General features: G+C 54.4%; 7 protein-coding genes across 7 annotated transcripts; 1 reads left to right on the top strand and 6 right to left on the bottom strand.

Annotated features, from left to right (window-relative positions):
* Positions 1-2529: 2529 nt before the first annotated feature.
* Positions 2530-3507, bottom strand: PHACADRAFT_260394 (uncharacterized protein). The gene is made up of 4 exons (XM_007398459.1): positions 3313-3507; positions 3102-3259; positions 2634-3054; positions 2530-2553 (listed from the first exon to the last, which is right to left on the bottom strand). The coding sequence occupies exons 2-3, from the start codon at positions 3251-3253 to the stop codon at positions 2637-2639; spliced, it is 570 nt and encodes a 189-aa protein (XP_007398521.1). The 5' UTR covers positions 3254-3259; positions 3313-3507; the 3' UTR covers positions 2530-2553; positions 2634-2636.
* Positions 3508-4088: 581 nt separating this feature from the next.
* On the bottom strand, positions 4089-5500 carry PHACADRAFT_186390 (uncharacterized protein; the record flags this gene model as incomplete). Its single annotated transcript, XM_007398458.1, has 2 exons — positions 4593-5500; positions 4089-4543 (listed from the first exon to the last, which is right to left on the bottom strand). The coding sequence occupies exons 1-2, from the start codon at positions 5482-5484 to the stop codon at positions 4089-4091; spliced, it is 1347 nt and encodes a 448-aa protein (XP_007398520.1). The 5' UTR covers positions 5485-5500.
* An 854-nt stretch (positions 5501-6354) lies between these two features.
* On the bottom strand, positions 6355-6925 carry PHACADRAFT_260391 (uncharacterized protein). Its single transcript, XM_007398457.1, has one exon. The coding sequence runs from the start codon at positions 6915-6917 to the stop codon at positions 6378-6380; it is 540 nt and encodes a 179-aa protein (XP_007398519.1). The 5' UTR covers positions 6918-6925; the 3' UTR covers positions 6355-6377.
* A 1185-nt stretch (positions 6926-8110) lies between these two features.
* PHACADRAFT_211478 (uncharacterized protein) lies at positions 8111-9291 on the top strand (the record flags this gene model as incomplete). Its single annotated transcript, XM_007398456.1, has 3 exons — positions 8111-8568; positions 8830-8998; positions 9070-9291. The coding sequence occupies exons 1-3, from the start codon at positions 8243-8245 to the stop codon at positions 9289-9291; spliced, it is 717 nt and encodes a 238-aa protein (XP_007398518.1). The 5' UTR covers positions 8111-8242.
* Positions 9292-12035: 2744 nt separating this feature from the next.
* On the bottom strand, positions 12036-13468 carry PHACADRAFT_148656 (uncharacterized protein). The gene is made up of 4 exons (XM_007398455.1): positions 13321-13468; positions 13212-13264; positions 12691-13155; positions 12036-12625 (listed from the first exon to the last, which is right to left on the bottom strand). The coding sequence occupies exons 1-4, from the start codon at positions 13410-13412 to the stop codon at positions 12267-12269; spliced, it is 969 nt and encodes a 322-aa protein (XP_007398517.1). The 5' UTR covers positions 13413-13468; the 3' UTR covers positions 12036-12266.
* Positions 13469-15055: 1587 nt separating this feature from the next.
* PHACADRAFT_125806 (uncharacterized protein) lies at positions 15056-16488 on the bottom strand. Its single transcript, XM_007398454.1, has 2 exons — positions 16392-16488; positions 15056-16342 (listed from the first exon to the last, which is right to left on the bottom strand). Exons 1-2 carry the CDS (start codon positions 16405-16407, stop codon positions 15135-15137), a joined length of 1224 nt encoding a protein of 407 aa, XP_007398516.1. The 5' UTR covers positions 16408-16488; the 3' UTR covers positions 15056-15134.
* Positions 16489-16727: 239 nt separating this feature from the next.
* PHACADRAFT_260384 (uncharacterized protein) lies at positions 16728-17383 on the bottom strand (the record flags this gene model as incomplete). Its single annotated transcript, XM_007398453.1, has 2 exons — positions 17313-17383; positions 16728-17257 (listed from the first exon to the last, which is right to left on the bottom strand). Coding segments are annotated over exons 1-2 (572 nt in total), but the record flags the coding sequence as incomplete, so codon positions are not given.
* Positions 17384-18212: the final 829 nt, after the last annotated feature.

Genomic DNA, 18212 nt, shown 5'->3' with positions numbered 1-18212 from the left:
TATGCCTCGAGGCTTCATACCTCATGTGAGGTCTGCTCTCGCACAATCTGTGTGGATTTCACCTGTTCGAGCATCTCTGCTGCGGTCTGCAGCTGATCTTTACACATGTTCAGGGGGACGTTGGCTGTTGAAAAGGACGCTAGCCAGCCATCTAAAACATGTCTGGCCGGATGATATGTTGGGACGACGCATTCCGCGAGCCGGATGCGCTGAACCCTAACTGCGGCTGTGTTCTGTCTAACAACGCGGCGATTTCGACCGACCTCTTCGACGCGCCTGCAACCATTGCTCCCAATACTGTCGTCCTACGAGCCCAAGCATGCAGGATGAGAAACAGACGCCTGTCGTAAACGCACCAGACCCCTCTATTCATAGGCTCTCGGATGTGTCGACGGAGTGCATGTTTCTCAGTAGGCGCTATCTCGAAGCGGAGGTCGAAGGGGTAAAGGCTAAACGGGAGATTAGTAGAGTGTACTATGCATGCTAAGCCATTAATATTCAGAGAGGATTCCTCGACGTATGATGTGCGTGGGGGAGTAGATTTCATCTACAAAGATTACCCTTATTCCATAGAATTTTCTTTCCCTTTGAAAGCATTTGGTCGCACTCGCTCCATTCTTGTCGAGCCATGGAAACTGTCTTGTAGAGAAAGCTATTTGGCATATGCAGCAACAGAGACGGACGCAATTAGCGCGTATCGCCCTTAAGTATCAAAGTAAGGCCACATTTTTGAGAGGAGGATAGATGGGTGGAGAATACACAGAGTAAATGCTTGTTCGGTTAATTACGACAGCTCACTGGCTCTACAAGCTCGGCCGCTTCTATTCCCAATATATGCTATCGTCATTGTACAACAGACAGAGTATGGTAGCCAGAATACATACTCATACCTCTACAATACCAAGCCATAGAACACTGCGAAGTTTTTAGACGCGTAAGATAGCTCGTTAGCAGCGAAGGTGTCCAGCGACGCTCACCGTAATATCTGAATCAGCATTGCCGACGCCATCGCCCTAAGGACCGCAGGAGCTGCCATCGACACTGATCCTTGCGGCCGCCACGACACGAACGGTGCACCGCCCGCAAACTTGCAGGGGCTGCAAGCTCGGCCCGGGTTGTGGCACTGCAGGATCAAGTCGAGGGACGCTCTTGCGGCAGAGGGCGCTTCCCTGCTTCTGGCATACATTTCGCTACTGCCGCCGTCCTCGGGAGCTACAAGGACCGTCAGCAGAGCGTGGGTTACGCAGAGAGGAGAGGAGAGGCTTAGTGGTATGGCAGGTGAATGAGTGGGTGAGAGCCAGCTCGGTATGGTACCAGGAAGGCCGTCTGCGTTGCTTTTATAGCTTTCTCGGGTGGCGGCGTCCGCTCGCGTTCTCCGAGACCTCCGCCCGCCCATGAGTGCTCTCGGAGCTCAAAAACCAGTGCGCTCCACAGATCAGGATAGCAAGCCAGGGATAGCAAGGTGAGAAGCCTCGGTCTCAATTGCGACATGCGCGTGCGCGGGTAGGGGGCTGGCCCGCAGCCGCCGCCGAAGACGTGCCGCCTAGTGCTTGTCAGTTAAGCGTACTCGACAGGTGCTCCTGGGTACCTGACCGCAGAGGCACGTCCTGCGCTTCCCTGTAGCCTACATCTCCTTCGACCGGGACGCAAGCTATGAAACCTTTCGTCGTTCTGCGCGGCGCAAGCAGCGGGCTTGTGCACAGAAGCGACCTGAAGGGCACAGAAGCCTGCTCGGTAGCTGACAGAAGCTGTCACGATCACGGCAACATGCGACATCATGACGCACGCGCAGAGCTTGACGATGCAGCCCGGGCACGCCCCATTCACCGGACACCGAGTCAGAGCCGCCGACGAACGAACATAGCGGGTACGGATATTCCCGGTGGTAGCGCCCTGCCGAATGTAGCCAGGGCTTACTTCCGGCGCACCAGTGCACCCACGCTACCATGTGAATCGAGTCGGAGATCCTTCGTAGCATGGAAGTTAGCGTCGCTTCGCGCATTCAATCCTGTGCCTTTCATCATTTCTGGCCGATAAGCTAGGTCATTTCATCGTCATTATGCGCGAACATGGAAAGTAGACTTACATCGAATGCACCTCGGCTGAGAGAGTGTATTGCCAACACGGTAGAAGGGCATGCAAGGCACACGAAGAGTCGGGAAAGTAGAAAAGCACTAGCAGGTGATGACACGATGCCACGAAAAGTCAAACAAGCTCGGCGACCGCACTACCGAGCGTGAGCATTGTCATGCGGCCGAATAAACTCGCTATGCGAAAGGATAAGGCTAGGGCGAGGCACAGCTGAGATTATTGGATTGTTAGGCAGAAGCTAAGAGTGTCTAGACCAGGGGAACACACCGACAGCGAAGGCAGGAAACGCCGAGCGTCTGGGTTCGCGCTTTCGGAGAGTGGTTTCTATTCGTGCATTGTACGTCTGATTTAAGCTCATTCAGGCGTGTGCACGCGACCGGCGGATGACGGGTCTTTCAGGCTCACAAGCATTACATGTGGTGTACGCCTCGATTGGGAAACGCGATGCATACATGACGAGGTCTGCCAACACACAATATGCCGAGCGGAAGGTATTTGTCAGATTGTATTGCTCTGAACGCCGAGCATCGGTAGATACTCACCAGTCACCACCTGCGCCCTACTCGCCCATCATCTACCCGCTCATCCCTGTGGAAATTTCGCTTATCCCGCTGATCATCTCGCACACCGTACTCCTTCCGCTCTCGATGCCGATGCGCCTCTTCGACCTCGCGGCGGTTATACATGTCACCGTACCCACCGTCCATGCCATCACGTCCACCGCGCACGGTACTTGGCGTCGCACTCTCCATCTCGCGTTTCTTCTTTGCGATGAGCGCAAGTGCACGCTGTCGCTCTGCCGACTCTCGGCTCAACCGTTCTGCGACCTTGTTGTCGGCTGTGGTAAGGCTGCGCGACGATGACGGCGGAGGGCGGGGTTTGGGTGGGGAATCGCCCTTGGCGAGTTGCTGGTTAATGCTCGTGAGCGGGTCGTGCACAGATTTGCGGGCGAGGTCGCGTAGCCTGTCTCGCAGTCAGCCAGGGATACAGACGGAGACGCAGGGGCTCACTTCTTGTCTTCGTCCAAATCCCGCTTCCGCTCGTGGTCGCGATCTGAATACCATGGATTGCGGTCCTTTTCTGATGGTGCGAGTGGGATCCCCTGCTCGTTCGTTGACGGACCCGACTTGGTCTTCTGTGATGTCTTGATCATGATAGCCATGTTTTGCTGTAAGGAGAGTTCAGGAGGCTCCGCGGCGGTATACGTGCAAGTAAACTCACCCGTTCCAGATCCTCGAACAAGTTGATATGTCCCCCGGACGTCAAGGATGAGGGTCCTGCTCGTGGCCCCTCGTCCTCTGTCTCGTCGTCTTGCCGGTGTTTGCTTGCTTCTGAGAGGCCCACCTTTTGACGTAGAAGTTCTATTCTCGCTTCTGCGTCCTAGAGTCTCATATCAGTGCATGATTATGGTAGCAGAACATGTAACACGCACCGCAAGCATAATCTTTCCTTCCTGTGCTGCCTCTTTCAACCGTGCCTCTTCCTCATCTCGGTGCACACGTTCGATGTTGTCTCGCCGGTACGGATGGTAGGATTTGTGATGTGCAATATTGAGCTTTCCCATTCTTTCTCGTTTGAATGACTTGGAGATAAGAAACTGCGAAAACGAAAGACGGACGATGAGCGAGGACAGAGCGACTGGCGCTAGTACAGGACCCACCTCTTAGGGTTAGGGCCGACTTGGGAGAGAGGGCCTACCGATCTCAGCACTCATATCAGTGCCCACTGCCCAGCCGACCTTGAATCCGCCAGACTTAAAGCTTAAAGCTTAAAGATGGAACCAATCTCGGCAGCGCTTGCACGATGCGGTTTACCATCTGTGCGGCAGGATGCTCTGGAACCATTCTCTGCGCGCATAAGGGACGAAATTTTATTCAAATGATCGAAACCGTGTCGGTGGCCGAGCACACATTTTTACGCCGTGCGAGAGTATATTCGCTGTCTACTACTACGTCTTGAGCGACTAAAATGATATATCCTATCCTATCTCTCAACGCTTATATTCTCACATATTGTGGCAAATGACGTCGCGCAAAGGGGGCTATTCTAAGCTCCTCCGTCCACGTCTCGCGCGTGGAAAGCGTAGGTTCCAACGTCGTCGCGTCCGGAGAGCGTAGTGTGTGACGCAGGGTGACATTGCAGTGTGGTATGCGGGCAGGCAGCCGCTTTGTGAGGACGTCGAACTGCGCGAGCGAGACACCGGAGTCAACGAGGACGAGAGGTGCCATCAAGCACGCGGAAGACACGGAATCATCGATCGCTTTCCAGGGCATTTCAAGGAGATTATCCACAGAGATATTTTTGCATAGGGCAATGACAAGTCGATGAAGCGAGCGAAGGCCGTCTCCTGCTTGAGCACCAGCGGACCGAGTAATGAAGGCAACCTCCAGGTAAGAGCGTGATAGCGAGCCATCGTCCCAGGGCATTAGGTGAACAGAGAACGCATATTCAGCTACAAATCGTCAACATCTGCGAGCGTCACGACCCACATTCAATCTCACCTTCACTGTTGGCCGGCTGTCTTTGAAACGCTGTCATCCGCAAGTTCGGGCACTGTCGGTAGAAGAGTTCAGATATCTTGCTAAATGCCAATAGTTCAGATGGTGCCGGATGAGACAGAGCATAGGCACGCGTGCGATAGCTATGCCCTATACTGGGTGCAATAAAGAGCAAGATTGCTGGCCACCGCTGTGAGCAATCGCGCAAGCGCACTCGTCTGATGTGCTGAAATGACGCTCTACAGCCAGGAACCTGGAGGATGAAGTCCCTGGCCCAGCACACGCGATACATGTCGAGCTCCTCCAAGAGGTGCAGTGCGCCAAGGAGGCGAAGTAGTGTCGAGAATGAGTGGAGACGGTACGACGCAAGGTTCAAGCGCGTGAGGCGGAGTTTAAGATTGCTCCAGACTGGGCGAAGGCGTAAGGGAAAGACAGGCCAACGCCCGCCCGCCCGATCCTGGAAAGCGTATGAGGTCTGGCAGAGGGCCGACAGGGCACCAACACTCAGGCAACGTGATGACTCAGGATTAGACAGCATGCCGAGCTGCTTAAAGGTGATCAGTTGGACATGTAATGCGAGCCATGATGAGGTCGAGGAGCTAAAGATCTTGGAGAGATACCAGGCATCGAAGGACCTTGCAAGCACAAGCCGGTGGAACGGAATCGGACGGAACAACTGGGCCCAGCGGTGACAAACCAGTGACATGGACGACAGAATCTTCTTCGCAGGGCGAATCATGCGCTCGTGAGGGTCCGCGGGTAGCAGACTGCAAATAGTCGCGTCGATGAGCTCGTTTGGGAGCTTCGACCAGACTTCGGTCGACAGGGTCAGCGAGACCTCGTGGTTGAGCTCATTGGCAACGTCTTCGAACGACGCCGAATATTCTACATCCATTCCTGCTTTGATTCTGCGCAAATATTATGCTATACCATACGCAATCAAGACGATGTAGAACGTACTCGCAGATACCAAGGACCGTAGCGTGTATCTTCTCTCAGTCAACGGACAAATTTCTCCAACCTTTGGTCAACACGTTCAGCTGTGCGTCCCATCGTTCTCTGGGAGTGAGAGGGGTAGGGGTGATATAGGTTGGACGATATATGCGAGCAAAAGTTAACAAGAACAGAGAGTCGACGCGTCAATAAATGCGCAGGAGGATCTCGATCAGCGCTCAGCCGCGGCGCAGTACTAATTGAAATTGAAGTTTACACCACAGCACGCGTTGCGCACAACTCTAACGGAGTCTGTAGTACTTCTGAAGAGTTTTACATAGCAAAACTGGTGTGTTTTTGGCGGGTCTATGCCATGAAAATAAGCGTAGTTTTTATTTATTTTTGAGGACTTTTCCAAAAGGGGTTAAATAAAGCCCAACTTCCCCCAATTTTACGCCGCTAAGAAGAAAATAGGTGCAAAATTATCCACAAATAGTAGCAAAACTGGTGAAAACCAATTCTATCTTCAATTTTTCTCAGGCAAAAACCAGAGAAACGCGGGAGACGAGCCTACTGCTCTCCGCGACATGCACCGAGCAAAACCACACATTACGACTCGAGCCGAAGGTCATATATCGTAGCCCAAAGGATAGAATCTCACTCAGGCCCGTCAATGCAGGGGTCACTGCTGTGCATCAGTCTTGTTAGTGAACCAACCCAGCCCTTCTCGACATCGGCATTCAGCAACCTGTAAGGCCAGATGTGTCAATATCATTTATTTGATAGTAATGAGAATACAAATTCCAGCGTACCGGAATCAATCCTAGCTATGCAGGCGTACGATCCCCAGGAGATCTAAAAGCCCGTACCGCCGAAACCACTACCAGACAAGCCTGCGCCAAATAGCCCGCCAGCTGATCCAAACGCAGAATTGCCTCCGCCTCCGCCAGTAGTTGCACCAATCAAAGTGTTTGCAAGCGTACCGAACGTGTTAACTGTGTCGAGCACAGTCGCGTGGTCTCCACCTCCTGACTCCGACCCGGATGCATGCCGAGCGTGCCTAAAGCCAGCATACCTGAGCCCAGTCGCACTCGCACCGAAGCCTGCGCCAGCAGCACGCATCGAGTGCGGTCTAAGTGCACTCGTCACCCGCGCGCGCGACGCAGCAGCGATGGCCTGCATCCGCCAGCGCACATAGACGGCGCGCCAGCTGGGGTCTGCAAAGGCCGGCAGCGCCGAGCGTGGCAGCGGCGTGGGGAACGGTGTGCGCGTGGACGGATCCGTGAGCGCGAATAGTGCGAGGACTTTGTTCCAATGTCGATGCGCCTCCTCGGGCGCGGCGCGGGCCTCAAAGACGGCGAGGCGCAACCAGCCGCGCCGGTCTAGCACAGGCATCGAGTCACTGCAAGAGCATGGAACAGAGACCATCTCGTAGAGGGACGGGAGAAACCGGGGAAGGAGGTGACACTGATGATGCGATGCTATCAGTGGTGGCTAGTAGAGGGCCGGCGCGTGTGTACGTACCGCTTGAGGACTCGCACCCATCCTGCTCGACATCCAAGCATACTTCGCTGATTCGATAGTGCCTGTGCTTTGAAGACCTGGAACCTCGCAGTTGGCATCAATCCAGAAGAAGAATGAGTCTGTCATGCGTGAAAAGACTTCGGTCGGGCGACCGTTCTCGTCAAGCAGGCTGCGTAGGCGATATTCGCGCATCGATTCGGTTCCGATGGATCCAAGGGATACGCATGGAAGATCGACACGGACGATCGACAAAATCATGGAGACGAAGCAAATCCAGATTAGCTGCGCAGTGACCATGAAACGACGGACGAGACGCACCATCCGTAGTACTCCTCAGGTGAGTATCCTGGCACAGAACTGCCGTTGTACCCTGTCGGTTGATAGCTCATCGACGACTCCTGCGGTGTGGACACTGCGCGTAGATGCTTGTGTGGAGGATGTGTTCAGGGTTATGACTGTACTAGCTCTATGCCAGACTGTTCCCCGGGCGACCCCTTTGCGGATGAAGGCCATCAAGTGTCTACATGATAAGGCCTGGGACTTCTTCATTCACTTCGAGATCGACGTTAAACGGGCGGAGCAAACATTCAGGCTGTGATGGACTTTGTGGGAATGGCTTCAGAGCGGTGAGATGATGACCGAACCGAAAGCCAGGTGTTCATCAGCGACTCGGAGGTTGTGGGGTATAGCAAGAACGGACATGCAAGGACCTTGTCAATATGTTCATGTTTGATGGGGACATAAAAAAGTCAAATACTCACTCATGGCGAGCGGGATTGTGTCTCTGCTAGTAAGAACGGCTTGTGCAGGATTCACATTTGCGGGGGTTCACGAGAGCTGTGATTAGATAGACGCACATGTGCCTGAGATGATCGTACCTGAACTTGAAGTTAACATCACCTACGCGCCCCGGGCCCGCATCCTGCTCACAGCGGTCATGCACATGCCTCAAGCTGTCGACAACCCTTGCCCGGCGCTCTTCTGGCCTGAGGTTGGCTGTGCGTATGAAGCGGCGCTTATATACTTGGTGAGCCTAGGAGTGAAATTCATTGGACGAAAAGGCAGTACTTACGCGTCAGGGTGGCAGGGCCTGTCAATCAACATGTTAAATACACGACTTGACCTGCTCTCCGTCCTCGCCGGTCTTCCCTCACTCTTTTTCTTTCCACCATCATCTCCCCCTCATTACTGCGAGCATGAAGTACTCGTACTCGCCGTCGGCAGGCTTCTCGAGTACGCCGGTCCATACTCGCGCGATATCGTTGAATGTAGCACCGCCAACGAGCCAGTATGCTAGCCCAACGGCCCAGTCTCCTTCTCCTCTATCGCCTCCGTCTTCATCTTCAAGCTCGTTTTATGGCAACTTCGCCGGTTCCCAATCACAACCAACACCTCCCCCATCATATGCTCCACAATTGCCTCCTCGATCGCCAGAACACGACCGGAAAACGTCGACTGGCTACATTCCCGTTAGCTATGATTCCTATGGCGGCGGCGTTACACCTGAACAGTTTTACGGAAGGTGCGTACTATGTATTTTTATCGCAGAAGTTGAATGCTCACGGACATTGTCTCTTGGCATTACTTTCGTACCCCCATTCCCCTATTCGCTCTCTTCGGCTCCGCTGCTATCTATGGCTGTGCGGGGACGGTGCCTTGAACGTACCGCCGCTGCTTATAACGTCCGGCGCTTTCGCTTTGGCCCTTGCAACCACCTCTGTACTTGCATCCCTTCCTCCGATTTACATGCGCAACCTGTGCTCCGTTGCTGTGCTTCACACAGCCTGATCGACACGAGTGGGCGTCCGACAGCGATCTTTTCTCGCGTTGCGGATGCATTCTTTTTCTGGTTGGACCAGTCTTGCGACATTCACGGTCTGCGCGGCACTGGTATGATCGAGCCTGCCAAGTACGGCTGGATGATGGGCAAGTTGGGCTCAACACCTGAAGCAGTAGGTCCTCTTCGCACTTCATCATGTCCATCTCTCACATGTACCGGCCTACGCAGTGCCGAATGATACAGCCATACATGCTCTCTTTCTACACCACGACTGGAATTCCATTCCGCTACATCCAGACGCCCCAGGGGCAGGTTCCCGTCGTCGACCGGCGCGGTTGGCTGCACATGGTCGTCTTCGAGGCGAAGGCGACTCCGCAGGAGTCGTACCAACACTGGGCGAAGAGCCTCACACTCCAATCGGCGCGCAACTCGCGCGACTACCTGCCTTCAAAGGCCTCCTTATGACCTGCGAAGGCATGCTCGACATGGATTCGGCGCGCGAATTACAATCGCAGATACAGATGCAGCTTCGTACGCACCTTCCGGGTCACGTCTCTCTCGGTTTCAACTGGCCGTCCTCCTCCTGGCCTATAAGTTTCGCGAAGTTCCGCGAAGGGCGTCTGGAAGAGATTCGCCCGCTGCAAGAGTTATCGCTGAAAAAAGAGTCGATGGTGAGCCCCCAGTTTTGAGTACATTAGGCGTGCTCAGATCTTGGTTCTAACTTTGCTTCTGGGTCGTTTCTGCAGAATATACCGATTGAAGGAACGATGTTACGCTCTATGTGAGATGCCGGGGAATGCGTTTGATAGTTGTACAAACTGCTTGAGCTCAAGCTGAAGCCCGACCTTCGAAGTACTCTGTGTCGAGGCGTATAGGGTATATTACAACAATGTGACATCGCGCTTGCACAAACTCCAAGAAGAACCTAACCCGTGATGCAGAATGATAACGAAGATATTACTGTAGTGCAGAGAACCAACCCACGATCGAGCTCAGAATCCATAAGTAGTCCCCCCGAATCCTGTGCCGTACCCGCCATTGAAGGCAGTGCCTCCCAGCGCACCCAGCGCTGCCGCTCCCCCAAGACCGTTACCGTTGTTGCCACCACCGTTGCCGCCCCCGCCAGAGTTGCCGCTGAAGGCGCCGATGACGGTGTTTGCGAGCGTGGCAACCGAGTTGACAGTGTCTAGCACAGTCGAGTGACTGTCTCCGCCTCCGCCGCTGTCGCCACCTCCGCTGCCCGAATTACTGCCGCTCCCGCCTCCGCCTCCTCCTCCACCTCCTCCACTGGCTGCACCGAAAGCACCCGTCCCTGCACCCATGGAGGCCGCATTGAACCCGCTGTATGGGTTGAAGTTGTAGCTTGGCCCCGCCGAACCCATGATGTTCTGCACAATCGCCTCGCTTCGTGCACGCGTCACACTCGCGACCGTCTGCGTTTGCCAGGTCATGTACGTCGCGTTGAGCCCGGGGTCGGCGATCGCGGGCAGCGCGCTGCGCGGGAACGGTGTCGGGAACGGCTTGCCCGTTGCTGGATCGACGAGCGGGAGGTGCCCATGAATATTCTATTGATCTCCTGTCGGCTCGGGGCCCAGAAACCCAGCGGAAGTGCATGTACTCCAAGGGGTTGAGGATAAATGAAAGACTGAATGCGGGCTCACTTGCACCGAGAGTCACTGTTGGACATGCTGTTATTCGGGCGGATGTCAGCACTTGAAAGGAAGAGCCACAAGCTACTGACCCGCGTCGCGGTTGGTCATAAACACCACCTTCGTCTTATGGCGTTGTGGCCGCTGATTGAGCGTGCCGAAGAGGACGGACGCGATATGTGCAATCGCAGCGATTTCGGGCGGGGCCGCTTCGTTGATCGTAGAATGGTGCGACGGCGGGCAATATCCTAGTGCAGCCATTGTTACGATCCAGTTGAGTGGCCAATACTGGCTTACTCTCGAAGCAAGCACAGTTCGAATACGCGGGAACAGCGGGATGCGAAGAGGGACTTCATCAGGGTGTAGGGAACCACTCCACGTCACCTCGTTGAGCGTCAAGAACTCGAGGCTTTTACAGCTGCCCACAAGCCGTAAGAGGATGCAACAGGAGGGTAAGTGGATGCCAAAAAGGGACATTGTGGATAATGTCACGAAATGGGAGAATGGAGCCCTCAAGGATATGGTCGAGCGAAATGTAGGCAAGCCGATGGACTGCGAAGCTTTGTACATGTCCATACCGTATGGCATCAGAAGAAGAGCTTTGAGGTAGCGTAGCCGGGAAATCAGCATTTCCACTGCTAGAGGACGCAGACTGAAGAGCGAAGACGCGATAGTAATGCTCTGAATATGTGCCGCGAGCCAGCCAGAGAGTGAGGAACGCAAGATATTGCCGAGGAACACGGCATCCTCTACTGTCTCGAGTCGAAGAGAGGCAAAGAGCCGGGGGCGACAAAGCTTCGCCCAACGCTTGCACGCCAAGGAAATCATGGAGCATGCGTGACTTCGAGACGGTGCTTCTGTCAAGCAGTCGGACACAAGGTTGATAATGTCGACCGGTAGCTGCGACCATGCTTTCGTGTCGAGGCTTATCGGAAGAGCTGGTGTGCGAAACTGGGGAAGTCAGGCAGGGTATTCGTTCAAGGTACGATAGTGTTCTGACACGCACCATCCTATCTGTGCTCCGCTTGAACTCTCCATGTCGAGGAGCAACAGGCACGCGACGGCTTGCAGTCGCGCTAGCGGGCTGTCTTCTGCTTTTTTTGCCAGGTTCCGGCATTCTTGCTGTTGCGAATGTCGATCTTGGGGGGGGTGTATTTCGACGGGGGAGGAATGTCAAAGTGGCCAGCCCCTGCTAGGCCCAGTCAGCTCGGAGAGAGGAGCATTCTTATTATCAGCGCTTTGCATAGCTTAGGACCCTTGGGCTGTGCAAAGCGCAAAAGCGATACTCAAGTACCGCACGTTCTTCCAATCTGCTGCGTAAATTGACACCGGCGAAGCCAAGGAGCTTGCCAGAGAGCGCGTGACTCACCCAAAATATAGCGTCTGATGGCGCATCAATGCATCACGGACAGCACCGCCATGGCCCAAACGAGAAAAAGCGCCGCAAGCTCTCTTCGCAGACCTTTTCGTCGTTGCTTCAAGTTTAGCAGGACACGCGAGATCTGACCTGCAATATTGATACTAAGCTGTGCTTTTCATAGGCAGAGACGCGCCGCTAGTGACGGCCATATGGCCTCAATTATGTTTGCACTAGTACTTCATCGCCGTTTTCCAAGCCAGCGAGAGTCAGCCAGAAAATGTACTAAAATACCAGTGGGTCTGTATTGTGTCATTGAAAGTGGCCGAGGAATCGAAGTATACGCTAATAAAGTCCACTAAATATGTATTCTCAAGACGCACTAAATCACCTAGCACTGTCCACGATATGCACGAGCCACGACCACCGGACTATCAGTTTGGTCCTGACGTGTACGTCGGCGGCGCGTCAAGATCAGAGATGATATTTTCCGCTGCTGATTGTGGAACTGCTTGTTGGCGTGTGCTCAAATCCTGCTGGGAAACCAGCGAGCGCATCACCTCAACCATGCTGCGGCCACCCGTTGAAGGGAGCAGGGGTCGCGCATTAGGCAGCCTGTCCTGATCCATGCTTGCCGCAGACCCAAGCTCTGCTATGGTCGGCTGATAAACTTGGAAATCGCTGGTATACGACGAGTCTGGGCGCGGGCTGAGGATATCTGGACTGAATATCGAAGGATCCTCTGTGACTTTAGTGTCCAGCGTTACTGGTGCAGAGACCCGGTGCAACAGACCTGTAAACGGGCACGCAGGTAATTAGCACACGCGCTCTTGCATGGTGTACTAGTCAGCCACGTACTAGTCTGTGTGTATGGCGTGCTGGCCTGTTTAGCCCTGACGCGGAGCCTCGAAAGTCGCGTGCGCTGGGCATACAGCGCCACGAAAAGCAGGACGATTATCACCAGGGACGGCACGAGCACCGCGGGGAGGATAACCTTGAGGTTGCTCGCCTTCCCAGGCGATGCAGCCGGGGGTCCCGAACTACTGCTCGGCTGCCCTGTCGACGCATCAGACGCAGACGGCACATAGGTTAAATAGTCGAAGCAGTATGTCGTCCAAGGTAGCCCGATAACCGCGTCCGGTGCGTTCACGACGAGAGTGTGCTCTCCATCGGGCACGTTTGATGACTGGTAGAAAAGTTGCTTGGCCATGTACTCGGTACTGTTTTTGTTGGTATAGGTTACTGATGCCGCAGTGTCCAGGGAGTACGTCGAGACCGCTGTATTGTTGGGTAGGATGCAGCCGTAGATAGCGATGGACGTCCCTGGCTTGCATGTTTACACCATACTGCATTTGATGGACGGGAGAGCACAAACGCACCATTGAAGGTGAACTGAAACTCTGAGTTAGGGTTCCCGGAGTACGCTGTTGTTCTGTAAACCTGTTCAGTAGCGCTAGGCGAAGGCTAAAGCAGCCAAACATGACTTACTGGTTGTAGTCCGAAGTGTGCGTCGTTTCATTGTACCACCCTGTCAAGTAGTCGATCTCGGGATTCGTATTGTCGACAATAATTGCTTGCATCGTTGGATAGTATCAGGTGGAGAGCACAGCTGGGAGGGAGGAGGGAGGGCATGCTGCAGACGTTCAACCCTAATACCCCTATGCCAAATCTATTCATCATCTCACGAATGCCATAGCCAGCCGAAGTTCCGCCTTTGACATTTGTGTGATGCATCTTTGGATATATTGCAGGCACCCTTGATGGGACACATTCTCCCAGGCAGGTCCTGTGGTGGATCAGATGCAGACCGCAGTCGAGATGTTCGAATAGCTAAAGCAGCAACAAGTTGTACCGATTGCGAGGAACAAACCCTCCGAAGACTGCCGCAATTCAGCTTGCGCCACATCGGATCCGAAGTGAACGTTCAATATCCGAGGAACCAAAAAAGCCTAGTGTGTTTCAGCCAGTACAGTACAGTACAGTACAGGGATGCAATCTGAGACCGCACCAAGAAGGACCAGTGACAACTCTACAAGTACTGCCACTGCGTCTCGATAAGTGAGTCCGAATTTTGGCCGCATCGCATGCAGGTGCTTCTCTCGGAGTGCCGCGCATCGTGGCAGCTGTGGCCAAAACCACAATGAAAAATGTGCAGGAGGCTCTGAAAACTAAGCTCATCTTAAGCGGTTTCCACACGCACTCGCCGTTGGCAGCCCAATGTCTTCGTCCGAGCCTACGTCGCGGACGAAAATGCTTGGCACGAGCCCCTTGGACCCTTTGCAATGGACCACAAGGCATCAGCACGTTGGAGGCATCAAAAAGCAGGTGAAAACATACAGACTGACTCCAAACTGCAATCCATCGCGAGCTTGAAGCGGTGTGCACATTGCTGGACACGACGGGCCTTCAGGGAATTTTGATCATTAGCTCACGGTCGCCGAGGAGCCTATACACAGCTCTGCTCACGTCTCCCGTTCCACATGCCGCTCAGTCTCCCGCTTGCATACGTACGTCCCACAAACATCTTATTGAGGGCGACGCGTAGGGTGATCGCTTTGCAAAAGTAGGAAAGCCTGCAGATGGAGAGCTTGAGCCTACTATAACACGAACATTGCATGCACACCTTGCTCTAATCTACTCAGTGTGCATAATCGCACTATCGAAGTTTCGCTTGGTCGTTCCAGGCGCTGTCGTCTCGCTTGTTCCTGCCCGCCTCCTCAAGCCTCAACTAGTGCAAGTAGACCATCTTATGCTTTCCGTAGGCGGACGTAGCGAGTGCGCTTCAGCGGTCAGCACGCTGGTCGTGGGCGCTGAAGACCACGGGGCTGCACCCGACGACATGCTGGCAAAGCCAGCTACTTAGTCATCGCTGTATAGAAAGAGGAAAAAAGAGCTTGGATCTACAGGCTGGTTACCCGACACATGCTTGTTTGGCGGAAGAGGAAGATAGTAGAATAAAGTAATGGATCCATGCGTATACACGTCTGCGCTACAAGTGCGGGATCCGCTTGATGGCTTGATGGCGCATCAGTGCATCACCGACTGCGTCTAAGTTAAGTGGTTACTTCCTCCCAGCTGGCTTGTTCAGTCCTGGTACGTATACACAAAGATTTTATGTCGAACGATAAGTTTCGTGGCTGTGTCAGGGCCCAAGTTCAAGGTTGAAATACTCAGAAACATGAAGAGGTATTCAGAAGTGGTATATGTATGTCGCTTTTCTGTCCAATGTTCCAATATCACCTAGATATAACCCAGGAAACAAGTACATAAAGTCACGGTACGATCATATAGAAACGGATATATCACAATAAAGACAGTACATCTGAAATCCCCCATGCTCGGATAGTCCCATCCTCCGCAACTGACACAAGCTCCCCGTCGTCAGGTGTGAACATGACTTTCTTGACTTTCTCTTCATGTCCTTCGAACTCAGCGATAGCCTCTCCAGACCTTGCATCCCAGACTCTGACATGCCCGTCTGCAGACCCGGCAGCGATGAGACGTCCGTTCGTCGAATACGCGACAGCTTCGGCGGGCTTCGTGAGTTGCTTGCCGAAGGCGTGCAGGCACTTGCCCGTCCAGGAGTCGCAGACAATCACCTGCCCGTCGTATGACCCAGTCGCAACCTGGCTGCCGTCGGGCGAGAATGCGACTGCCCAGACGGCGCCCGTATGCTCCTGCAGCGTGACGAGCTCGGTGCCGTCGTCTGCGCTCCAGACACGGGCGCTCATGTCCTCGCTGCCGGTGACGAGGCGATCGCTCTGGGCTGCGAGCGCAGCGGCCCAAACGGCGCTTGTGTGTCCGTGCAGTTCCACGGCGCGCTGGCTCGTCCGCGGGTCCCAGAGCGTGACACCCAAGTCCGTGCAGGCCGCGAGACGCGTGCTATCCTGCGAAAAGAGGACGTGCGTGATGCCGATAGTGTGGCCCGCGAGCTTCGCCTTGAGGTCGCCCGTCTCCACGTCCCAGAGACGCACCTCGGCGTCTGCTGCGCCTGACGCAAGGATGATCCCGTCTGGCGTATATGCGAGAGCAGTGACGTCTGACTCATGTCCCTCCAGCTTGTGCACGATCTGACCGGAGGCGACGTCCCATACGATGACGTCGTGGTCTGCAGAGCCGGAGGCGAGCGAAGTGCCGTCTGGGTCCCACGCGATGGTCCAGATGGTGTCGTTGTGCCCGTCGTCGTCGAGATTCTGGAGGACCCTGCCGTCGCAGAGGCGCCAGATGGTGACGAAGACGTCGTCGAAGGACGCCGCGAGCCACTTGCCATTAGGTGAGATAGCGGCGGATGTGACGGCACCGTTCTCGGCGTTTTTGTGGGTGAACTGCATGTGTGGCCAGTCGTGCGGCGTTGCATCAGGACCAAGGAGCAGGCGGCTATCGACCGTGCGTCCTGCCTGCAGAGTGTGGTCGGTAAGGATGAAGCCCTCGTTGGCGTCCTCTCGATTGCGGTCGAGACAAGCGGACTTGCGACGGCGACAGATACTCTCGTAATGGGATATCGTCCCGCCTGAACACTGCCATCAGCTGAGTTTGAGTTTGATGTGAGAGGGGCCTACATTTCTGGTCGTCCATGACAATCGCGGGCTTGGTTCGTTGCAGAAACTGGGCAATGTCGCGCGGCAGGTCTTCACCCTCTCCCTACGTATTGATGTTCACTGACGAGCGGTTATATCTTTGCGAAACTTACTTTAACGAGATTCACCAGGTCCTCGTCACTAGCGAGAGCCAATTCAGCGTGGGAGTTCTAGCAAGCTGTCAAGCACAGCCGAGACGATGATGGAGTGGCGTGCTCACCTCTAGAATGTAGTCAAGAAGAGCTTCCACTGAAAGTGTAACCCCCTGAGGTGGTGATTAATGTCGACGAGGTGTATGACGACGAAGATGAGTATGAACCTCGTGTCCTGGCCAGTTGGCGTCAATGTCGCTGATTGACATAATTTGATCCGAACCCCGACCCGGCAGGTCCGGAGCCCTCGCGGGTCTTGCGCTCGCCTCTAGCCTTTGACGAAGGAGATCGCGGGATTTAACAGCATAGCATCTCACGAAGGTGCGTTGGCTGAAGTTTTGGTTCCGCTGAATCGGTAACAAGAGGTTCTCACAGCGAGAGAAGACAGGCCCTGGAGTCGCAGCAACGCCTGTGTTGGCATGTGTGCTGACCTTCCACCTAGTGCCAGAAGATGCGGCGGCCGCAGCTGTCCATTCGATTGTCGTCTTAAGCCAGCCACGGATGAAATAGATCGTTTTCAGCTTGCCGCCGGCAGGATCCAAATCTTCCGAAATAGGCTGCTGCCATTTGGGATAGCCGTCACGAATGTAGGCTCTGAGACTCTTGGTGTCAGGTAGGATGAGACCCTCCACAGGGCTTTGCTGTTCCTTGCACATGTACTCAAAATACAGGTCTGTCGAGCCCAGAGACGTATTGCTGTCGAAGTACTCAATATAGACTTGCGACTAATGGTGACGAACGAAGTACTCACGCCTGAACTGCTCTTGCGACACTCGTCCCTTCAACACCTCCGCTACTGCGCCTTCCATATCTCATATTACCATTGTCCTCGGCCGGAGTGTTCAGAAACAAGGGCAGAGGTGCAGGTTCGAACTGCCTGTGATGGCCTGGAATTGAGTGCGGCCTCTGCGTGTTGAAAAATCCCACGAACATGCCCTGCTCGTCGACATGGCCCACGTCCGCAACCTGGATCTTGCTCGACTTCGGAAGCTCTGGGCACAACGCCAAGTTCGCGAGGGTAAATGCCGACGCTGGAGTCTCGGCGTAGACGCTACTGTAGTCTTTGGGCGGGGCGTGGGACAGGGCCATTCTCGGCTGAGGGAGCAATGAGCACCTCGCGGGACGTGGCGGCGCGATTTTCGTTAAATAGACGACTCACTGAAGTAGTAGGACGTGCAATGCTATGCGTACTGGTTTGCGCATAGCATTAACGAGTTTACATGGGCGTTATGACCGGTAGACCCTGATACAGGCTCTGACGAGGCGTCCTCGTGCACCTCTCATGCATCGACGCGTGCATAGCTGTCATCCTGAAAGCATACATGCCGTGCAGGTCGCTGATCATGCTGGCAGAGCAAGCCAGAGCGATGTTGAAGCGAATCATGGAATCCTAAAATCGCATAAAATCAGAACGTGTTTCCTGTCATCCCTAGTGTCTTATTGCTGTATAGCTGGAGAGCAGAAGGCCCAAGTTGAGGGATAGCGAGCATGAGCTTGCGCCGGGCCCAGTGAAAGTGAAACGTACACGAAAGGGAATACATTCCCACAGTCTTTCTGCGCTTGCCCGCCCGCTCTCCTTGCCTTTCCCGCTTCTGTCCTCTCCCTCTATCTCGCCAATAGCACTTGCATAGATATCGCTCTTGGTAGAACC

The sequence above is a fragment of the Phanerochaete carnosa genome (genome assembly GCF_000300595.1).
Source record: "Phanerochaete carnosa HHB-10118-sp unplaced genomic scaffold PHACAscaffold_7, whole genome shotgun sequence".
Classification (NCBI taxonomy): domain Eukaryota; kingdom Fungi; phylum Basidiomycota; class Agaricomycetes; order Polyporales; family Phanerochaetaceae; genus Phanerochaete; species Phanerochaete carnosa.
The sequence above is the reverse complement of the archived record's forward strand: the minus strand, read 5'-3'. Positions and strand labels throughout refer to the sequence as shown.